At 39.6% G+C, this 10,113-nt stretch overlaps 2 protein-coding genes across 2 annotated transcripts; one reads left to right on the top strand and one right to left on the bottom strand.

Moving 5' to 3' along the window:
- The first annotated feature begins 3,993 nt into the window (after positions 1–3,993).
- Positions 3,994–5,760, top strand: LOC113164260. The gene is made up of 3 exons (XM_026363476.1): positions 3,994–4,188; positions 4,346–4,944; positions 5,224–5,760. The coding sequence occupies exons 2-3, from the start codon at positions 4,368–4,370 to the stop codon at positions 5,583–5,585; spliced, it is 939 nt and encodes a 312-aa protein (XP_026219261.1). The 5' UTR covers positions 3,994–4,188; positions 4,346–4,367; the 3' UTR covers positions 5,586–5,760.
- Positions 5,761–7,311: 1,551 nt separating this feature from the next.
- On the bottom strand, positions 7,312–8,234 carry lepb (leptin b). The gene is made up of 3 exons (XM_026363844.1): positions 8,204–8,234; positions 7,893–8,049; positions 7,312–7,632 (listed from the first exon to the last, which is right to left on the bottom strand). The coding sequence occupies exons 2-3, from the start codon at positions 8,046–8,048 to the stop codon at positions 7,312–7,314; spliced, it is 477 nt and encodes a 158-aa protein (XP_026219629.1). The 5' UTR covers position 8,049; positions 8,204–8,234.
- Between the last annotated feature and the right edge of the window lie 1,879 nt (positions 8,235–10,113).

Raw genomic sequence — 10,113 nt, 5'->3', positions numbered from 1 at the left:
ATGCTGTAGTATGAATTGACCTTTTGAAGTAGGGCTTTAGTGAAGCTCTACTCCACCACCTAGTTGGCTGAATGGACAGTTAGCATCAGCTCAGTAGGCGAAGGTCACTACCTTTCATAACATTCCCGACATCTGGTCTGCAGCAGAAATCGAACTCTGATCTCCTGTGTTAAAGTCACTGCACACGCATCCATTCATTTAAAACATTGTTATGAGCTCAGGTTTAAAACATCAGTGTTTCTACATCACCCTACTGAGGCACTAAACAATGCATGTTGTCTCTGGCCTTCTACAGAGGCCAATTGAGGGAAACATTCACCTTTGACACAGTTGGAAACACTATTAGGTCAACCTGCATTGCTGAATTATCCCACATGAGGTGAATAACATTCCCCAGATCTTTGTCTCTGCATCCCCAATATTCCAAATATAGAAATAATCAGTGAACTCCTACCCCGAGGAAGCATCATTTCCTGAACGGCGGCTCAGCGGTCCTTGTCGTGATGAAGCCCCCTCCCCAGCTCAGCTTAGCCCCGCCGGTGCCGGCAAAATCACCTTAGTAACACAAGCTACATGACCTTGAGTCTGCACGCTATTCTTACCACCTTTACTTTCACCTCCATAAGATAAAAGACCCGTTTTCTCGCTGTTCGTAAACAGCTGGGCCACATGACGGCTGCTCCTATTTATGTATTGTCATGTTTATATGTGGAATAATTGAATTCATTGTCTAAAGATATATATATGTATATCATCAATCAGTTAGTTGCATTTTCATAACATTTCCATTTCCAGTATCTCAGCCTTGTCCCCTGTTTTGTAGTTATTCACCTTCATCTCCAACTCATCAAAGCAGCTCTATTCTGTCTTCCGCTTCTAATTTAAGATAACCTCTGTGGACCACGTCATGCACTTTTCCACATATTCCTGTATCATCATTGTGTTATCAGAGAAAACTATTCCTGCTTTCCCAAGTCAGGCTGGCACCTTGAAGACACTGAAAAGCAGATCAGTGCCCCCTCTGTGTGTGTGTGTGAGATGACGGCCTCTGCTTGTACTAGTAAAGTCCCCTGGCTCCAGCACAACTTCCATGTGCTGGAGCCAGGGGAAAGTTCCAGACAATGGCAGATTGTGAAACCTAAAGAAAGTTTCTTTGAAAAAGAAAAAAATAGAAAACAAAACAATGGACTCTATCAATAGATTATTGGCCCTGTCATCTACATGGACCCTGCCCAGGGTTCTTTCACTGTCTTTTTATAGTGCCAACAAAGTCAAGACCCCATGTCTCTCATAAACTTTAGCCACAAAAAAGATTTAATCTTCTCATAGCAATTCTTTATCTAAAATAGATTTTGTTTTTTATTACAGAAATGTATCTCCCTGCAGAACATAGTTGCATGAATGTGTGTCACCGTACCTTAATATTTATGGACATGACCCTTACTCACTGACTCATGTGTTAACTATGTGTTAAACTTCATTCATTACTAGCAGCCATGGTGTAAATATGACCTTTAAAAAATCCATGAAGGACTAGAGGGGGGACTTGATTTGGTTAGTCTTAAGGTGAAACATAACGTCCGAGTGTCGTGCAAAAATGACAAGCAGCTTCCATATGTTATTGAAAGTTCAAAGAGATGTGTGTGTGTGTTGTGTGTCTAACGTGCAGATTTGATCTGGCTGATTAGATGAGGATCAGATTTGACCTTGGTGGATAAATCACATGCATTTGCTTGAGACATACACAGAAAGACTATTACTCTGGTCACCTGCTGTTGCCTGATGCCTGATGCATGTAGATAAGCCAGAAACAGGAATTCCTCATACTGATGGATTAAAATGCAAATTGACCGAAGTTTCAAATCGGATTTTGGTGCAGATGCTCAGGTTCAGGGAGATGTGGCAAGTCATCTGTAAACAATGACTGCATGTTCATACATCTGCTCCGAGCACCTACTAGAAATTCAATGCAGTTTCTGTGCTGATAAGGACGATTGATGGTATTTTTTTAAAAAAGCTCCTCCTTCAGACGACAAATAACAGCCTCTAACCATGCACAGTTGTAACATGGAGAAGGATGAAGGATATACTGGATAGAAGGAGATGGGTCGGAGAAGTGGCTTAAAGATAATGAAATCATAAGTGAACATATCCAGTGTTATAAGAGCCTTAACAATAAGAAAATGAATATTGTATAAATATGAAAACTGTGATTAGTACCGTTACATTAAGAAGCATCTACAGTCGTAAAAGCAGTACCGAGCACACAAATAATTATCAATGTGTCGTTCACCTTAACCCTGCAGAGTGTTGTGGCATCTTTTATTTCACTGTTTCGCTTCGATACAGTTTCCATTTTCCAGATGAGCCAAACATTTATTGGATTCCACTATTTAGGCTTAATCCAAACATAATGGAGTCATGCCTTTTATATTGAATTTCAGATGCAAATACAGCTGAGGAGCAGATGAAAAACAGACACAGACTGGCTCATTGTGATTTGTTACGCCTTCAAACCATCAGTGACATAAAACTGCACATTTACACGTCTGTAGATGTGCACTCTCGCTCATAACGTAAAAAAAACACCAATATTTGCATTTTAAATGGTTTAATTTGGAATATTTAAATAACATTTAAAACCAAAATATAGTATAAAATGTAAATCCCCCAGTGTTTTCATGACCCATGAGACCAAGATGACTGAGAGAAGTTAAAAAGACAGACTCTGAGAGAGAGAAAGCTGAAGGAAGGAAGCTGCACCGGAATTTCCACACCCTGAAGTGGGTGGACCCCTCCTACCCAGAGAACAGAGAGGGCCCATTCTCCCCTCTCTCCCCATTTTTTCTTCCCCTCCCTCTCAACCTTGTCTCTTTGCTTAGACAATAGCAGCTATGGCGAAACAATGCAAAAAGGAAAGGCTTAGAGTTTATGCTGCAGCAACAGGGGGTGGTCTGAGGTGCTGAGAGGGGAAAAAGGGCGAGAGGGTCCTGCAACTTTGGAGGGAGGGTCAGGAGAGAAGGATGGAGGCTTTCTTTTCCTGGGAGGGCGAGTTTTAATGAGGGGAATGCATAGAAAACCAGCAGGGATGGGGGGTGGTTTAGGAGAATGATGTAAGAGGGAGTAAGTGGTGTAGTGTAAAGAGGGGCAGCTAGTGTTGAGGGCCACACACTCAAACATGGGACTCAAACATCTTTATGCCTGAATGAGTTTGAAAGTGATCAAGCTGAGAGCGGCAAAGAAACTCACAGGCTCTATTTTCAGTTTTACACAAAATAAAACATTTAAAAAGGGCAAACCAGAGAAATGAAGTCACTCATTATGTTTTGTTATGTTGTAAGAATACGAACGTGATGACCTAAAACTGCCTCTGCTGCCTGTATGTGAACCAACGGAAAGATCTGATCACAAGTGGGACAGCCAGTCAAATTTAAAGTCACCTGTCTGGGTCTGTGCTGTAATAATAATAGTACGATTAATATTAAGATTCTGACTCATAGTATTAAGGTAACACTTACTGAGGTAACTTTGGCTGTGTAGTAAGACTTTTTACCTACTTTAAGTACATTTTGTTGATAATATTTGCATGGGATATTATTATTATTATTATTATTATTATTATTATTATTATTATTATTATTATTATTATTATCATTAGGCTATAAAGTTTTCAAGCCAAAGCGATTCTTGTGTAGCTGTAGTCTGTTCCTCACATGGTTGGACTAGTATCTGGCTCCATCTTGTGGATCTAACATATCTTGCAGTTCTTTGATTAGTAGGTCAGAACTAACATCTCACTGACCTAATGTTTCCCAGATTAGATGCAGTGCTGACTTTCTCGTGTTCACTGTGTCGTTTAATCTGCAAATGAAATATCTGAGAGAAGCTCTGTCTAAGATGTCTCATACTTTATTCTTCGTGTTTTTTAATTTATATTCTTATTGTGAAATAAAACCACATATTTCCGACAGTGGGTACTTTGACGGGGGCGAGCGTCGCAACAGCCGCATGGGCAAAATGCGCGTTCACGGACACATGCGGGAGCGTGGCGAAAGCGGAGCCAGCAGGACAAAGGCAGGCACCTCTTAATCTGCACCATCCCATAGCCGACATTATCCGAGACTACAGTGAGCAGACCGTGTAGCAGGAGGACAGCGGAATAAAATGGGAAATCTGCTTTTTGGGAAGGTGCGTGTGATCTGATCTGTGGCAACACACACACACACACACACACACATAGGATATACAGCAATATGAAGGTTAAAACATATGAAATAATCCTGGTAATACATGAATAATATGATGATATGAGTGTGGGAATCTGATTTTGGTTTATTTGTTCCAGTTTCTTCAGAACTGATAAGACCATGTCGGAACAAGTCAGAGGAGGGAGGTTCACAGTGAGGAAGATTAGAAACAGCATGACTTATTATCAGGCTCTGCTCCCAGGAGCAGGAGACCACACACTATGTCCTACCACAGACTCTCAAACCTCCACTGCTCTTTGCCCCATCACATCCTCCTCTGCAGAGCCTTCACCTGCACCACCCTCCTCCCAGGACCAATCAGATTCTGTCCCCACTTCCCGTCCTCTTCTTATTTTCTTCTCCTGGCTCGGTGCTCAGCCAGGAGCTGTGGCCAAGTACAGGGACCTCTACCTGGATCAGGGTATGGATGTTCTCCTGGTCCAGAGCAGTGTAATGCACTTCCTGTGGCCTCGCTGGGGGCTCGACCATGGTTTAGAGGTCTTGAAGGTTCTGGAGGAGCCTCAGTTCTCAGGGAGGCAAGTGCTGGTCCATGCCTCCTCGATTGGTGGCTACACTTTCACCCAGCTACTCACCCACATCAGCCAGAGACCGGAAAAACACGCAGGCCTGGCCACGAGGGTGATAGGGCACATTTATGACAGCCTGGTGGTTGGCACGCTGGAGCACATGGCGATAGGTGAGTTAGAGATTCACAGTCCCTGTGGGGCTCAGGTTACTTTTGTGTTTCTTTAAATAATTCATAAGGCAGCTGACCTACCGTACTGCTCCAGTTCTTCAGAACAGTTTGTGGCAGCGTGCTTCTAACCTGCGTTAGGACAATGTTTATTGTTGGTTGATTTATTTTAATTAAAAAGCAGCAAGTTGGAACTAGAACAGAATAAAGTCAAAACCTTTAAATATTAACTTTTGTGGTTAATAATAAAATATTAACCCTCTTAATTATTCACCACCTCAGGTCTTGGCAGGACTCTGGTGCCACGTTTCGAGGGCTTTGTTAAGAACATGGCCTTGCTTTACTTCTGGCTCTTCAAAACCCACACAGCAGACTTGTATAACAGCAGTATCCAGGTTTTCCACAACAGCCCAATCACGGCACCAGCGCTGTTCTTCTACAGTGAAAACGATGCCATGTGCAATCCAGACACCCTGGAAAACGTGATTCACCTCTGGAGGAAAAGGGGCATGTCTGTGGAGAGCAGGAAGTGGAAGGAGTCTATACATGCAGCTCACATGCGGTGCCACCCAGAAGATTATCGGTCTTCGCTGGAAAAATACTTGAAGTTGCTGCACAGTTCCTCCTTAAAAGCAAAAATGTAAGCTGTGAAAAGGACAGATTAGGCACTTTAACTACTTATATCTTGCAGCATTCTAAGTTATTTGACTCTGGCGGCCTGATTTTAACCAAGGTTTCATTTTAAGTGATCGCTATTTATTGTGTTACCGTGGGGCTCACATCATGGGGTGCTTGTTTTGCACAAGAACTGTCTGTTAAAGGAACTGTTAAACTTAATACCAGAGGTCTGGTTTTTGCACAATGAAATTTAAGTGTTTAAGATAAAAAAAAGTCAAATATAAATTGCATTGTTACAAATATTCACTCTGCATTGTGTTATTATTCATTTAGGTTGGTCAGGTAGGAAGAGCACATGACTCTACTGCAAGTAGAATAGATTTACAGCAACAACAGTTTCTACTAGGACATAGCTATGATCACATTGTGGGGTTCAATTAATCAAAAAGATACAGTAGAAATGACTCATGAGAGGAAAAAGCTAACGCCAGCTAAAGAGATTTAGGAGGAGAAACGGAGAACCTGGTTGAGAAACCACAGGTCTGCCCAGCGGAGGCTGGATGTAAGGACTCCGTTATGAAATCCCTTTAGTTCCTGAGTGAAATTAAGATTTTAGAAAAAACAATCTTACTGCATGCATGCAAACAACTTATTACTAATACTTATTACAACTTATTATTAAATTCACTATGAGAATTAGTGTATTAATTATTATTACAATTAATACAATCACAATCTTATATATATTATATGTAAAATTTGTAAAATGAAGCTCTACCCTTCTACATACATGCAATGAATCTTACATTTCTCTCAAGTGGTTTGAAAAAGCTACATCTCTCTACCAGATGCTTTTTCTAAGTGTATATTTTAATGTAAATTACCATATAGAATAATTATATTACAAAAGGCTCATGCGTGAACTCTCTTTGCCTGAGTGTGCATGGATATGTAACTTTGAGCCCCCCCCCCTGCTCCTTACAGGACTCCCCTCTGTCTTCCTTACATGTGAGGAATGAGGCATTCACTGCTGTGTAATGCTTTACAACTAGTATATGCATTATCAGGCCGCTCTGCTGGAGGATCTTTGTATAATAGTGTGTTCATTCTTCACTGACAGATTCTTGTGTTTTGCTCAAATGGGTGTGGATTCAAAGGTTGACCTCATAGTAGAATTATCTCTTCCTAGTGTAATGAGAGCTATGGGAGATGTCGCTATCATTAAATGCTGTCCAGAAAAGTATACACGTATACATATAATACATGTATATATATTTTTATCTATTGCTCACTAAAGGAAAAATGGTATAATGTATAAAGGATTAAAAAAGACAGCACATCCAAGCAACTTCATGAAGAATAATACAAAATAGTTTAATCTACAAAATAAATAATCAAAATAATAATCCCACTTACATTTAAAAGGACATTTAGGCATCAAACTTTAGAATACAATGGTTGGATATTATCACCATTTAAGTGCAAAATATAAAAACAAAGAAGACAAACGATCTTAGATTGATTTTAAATGATTGTCATTCCTAAACACAACCCTGGTACCTGGGTGTCAAGGTGCCACAATAGTTTGACTTGCATAGAAGAGAGCTTATACCAACACACAAAACATATTTTACTTTGTAAACCTTATTGGACTTTATCTCTTCAGCTTTTTAAAATAGTAAAATCTATTTAAATGCTATTTATATACAAATGATATATATTTGTCTACAGATCCTTTGGATCTCTTTTTTCTCAGCAGACCTTGAGTTTGTCCTTGTTGAGAAGAAACTTTTCCAGATAGCGTTGCACCTTCGTCAGGGTTAGGTAAAGACAGCTTTCCGGGAACAAACAGTCACTGATCCCTCCTCTGGTTTTGGCCTGAGTGGGACACTCCACTGTCTGAGCCAGTGAGCGCACTCTTCCATCCAGACTGGAGACGTCAGCCTGGATCTGGCTGAGGAGTTCAGCTGAAGGGCTCTGTAGTTCATTATCCAAAAGTCCAAGGTAACTGATGATACTAGTCAGCCCCTCAATTGAAGGAGGAGTGACTTCTATCTGTGGAGCTTCTGGCAACTGGCAAGAAAAAGTAGGATGCGTATATGAATGTTGAGTGGGAGGATATAAACTCAATTATGTCTTCACTTTGAAATGCACTTTCATTGAAAATTTAGCCTAAAGTTAATCTTGTTCTTTTAAATTAGTGGTGAAAAAAAGGAATTAAGTGATGCCCTTTTCTGATAACAAGCCAGAAAAGGATACCCATCCCACGCTCTCCTTAAAACACACAGATTGGATTGTACTGAGAACTCACTTGCATTATTCAATGTGCTTACCTTTGTCCTTAACTTCTTAATGTGGACGAGGGTTGTCTGAGCAATGTTTATTATGCTATGCATGGTATTTCTGATGGAGTCTCCCTTTGGAGGAAGACATGCGTATTCAGGAGCTGCCACAACAAAAACATAGAAGAGGGCCAGAAGAAGGTGCATGCTACAATAAAAGAAAATAAAGTCAATTATTATATAAGAGGAAAAAAGTCATTTACATATATTATATATATATTATATTTATATTTTGACTTACTCTTCCATCACTTGTATTATTTCTCTTTCCTTTACTGTAAAATCATATGTAATATTCTTACCTGGATTTTATTGGCTGGTGGCTGCACTGGTGTAGAGCTGAATGAGAGCTATGACACATCCCTCTTTAAATGTTTCCCCCATTTAAATAGTCTGCTTTGACCTGGAGTGTTGCCAGGGTCCAATCCCCTCCCCTCCCTTCCCCGAAACCTGAATTAACCCTGAACTTGACCCCAGGTTAGCTCCTCAACAATTTTGGATTATGCTGAAGATTCATGCTAAATGTCATTAAAAAGATAGATTACATCCTTCTGACTCAGCCAGTTGGAACTCCTGCACGCCTCGTGTCCATAGCTTTATTTAACTGTTGTGTATTGACATGCATGTCTTCTGATGCAAGTCTGTTTTTGATGCTACAGTCTTTACTTTTACGTAGATAGATAATAGAAAGACAAGAAGTAGCAGGTTACCTGTAGCTTGAGCTGAAACAATGCAGTGCACACAATATTGTATACCCACCAATAATACCCATCAAACAAATAAAGAAGCAGGTGATAAAGTGCAGTAAAAAACTATGATGAAGTATATATGGGAGTATGTGAATTCTGTTTTATACAGTGGCAAGAAAAAGTATGTGAATTTCATGGTTTTCTGAATAAATCTGTCACTAAATTTGATCTGATCTTCATCTCAGGAGCATTAAACATATAATCTGGATAAAATAATAACTTTATTGAGAACAATTATAAAATCCTCATAGTGATAGTGTAAAAAGTAAGTGAACCCTTGGAATTAACAACTGGTTGACCCCCTCATTTGGCAGCAATAACATCAACCAGGCACTTCCTGTAGCTGTGAGAATTTGATTAAATTGTTGTTAAATTGACGTAGTATGTGTGGCTCTCTTCAAGTGGTTCCATAGTATTTCTTTAGGGTTGAGGTCTGGACTCTGACTTGGCCACTCCAAAAGATGGATTTTGTTTGACTTAAGCCACTCTGCTGTGTGTTTTGGGTAATTTTCCTGTTGCATCACCCAACTTGTTCTTCAGCTGATGTACAAACATTCTCATATTATTCTAAGGAATTTTTTGATACACTTGGGAATTCACCTTCCCCCCAGTCACTACAAGCTGGCCAGTGCTTTTTGTGGTCATTTATGGTTGTTCTCAATCATGACATTAAAGATCAGAATTCTTTTGTTTTATTATTTTAGGCACATTGTATTATATTAATACTCTCAACTTAGATGAAGGTCAAATCATATTTTATGACAAATTGCATATATACAAATGCATTATCCTATTGCACAAGTAACTGGAATATGCCCATTCAGTGTGTGAGTCATCATCTCACTGCCTATAATCTTAAACAGTCATCCGTGTTTTGTTTTTCAACACGTGTCTTTGCATTGGTTTTATTTTTAGGATATGACTCCGTGGAGCTCTCAAATTGTGTGTGTTTGTGTAAACATAGAGCCTGTCTCATTCTCTAACTCTAATTTATGATGTTGGATGTATGTAATTACTATAATGCCTGAATTCTCAGTTTTTCTGCATGCTGCAGGTGTCTCAAAACTGTACTTTAGCTACTTAATCAGTTTTTAAAGTTTAAAAGTATAGCTTAAAGTATTTTAGTATAGCTAATGTGCCATTAGCCTATTAACAGAGCACAAGGATGTGTGTTAAAGAAGTGGTTCAGGCAGACTGGGGCAGATGCTGATGCTTTTAAAAGAAAAGAAACTGTATATTATTATTTATTAAAAAAGTAAAATGCCAAATTCACAGCCTTTGAATCCTATGCCAAGTGTCTACCACAGTCTGAATGTGGAGAAGGAAGCATCGTAATGTTGTGATTTTATTTTATTACTTTTCTTTCTCTGTTGTTATTATACTGCTGGCTCAAACGGCACAAGCTGAAACCTAAAGGAAAGTTGTTGCATCATGCTTCTGCCGTGCACTGCCTCCATGTCAGA

Source organism: Anabas testudineus, chromosome 23 (genome assembly GCF_900324465.2).
Source record: "Anabas testudineus chromosome 23, fAnaTes1.2, whole genome shotgun sequence".
In the NCBI taxonomy this organism is placed as follows: Eukaryota; Metazoa; Chordata; class Actinopteri; order Anabantiformes; family Anabantidae; genus Anabas; species Anabas testudineus.
Note: the sequence above shows the minus strand (reverse complement) of the source record. Positions and strands in the feature narration are given on the sequence as shown.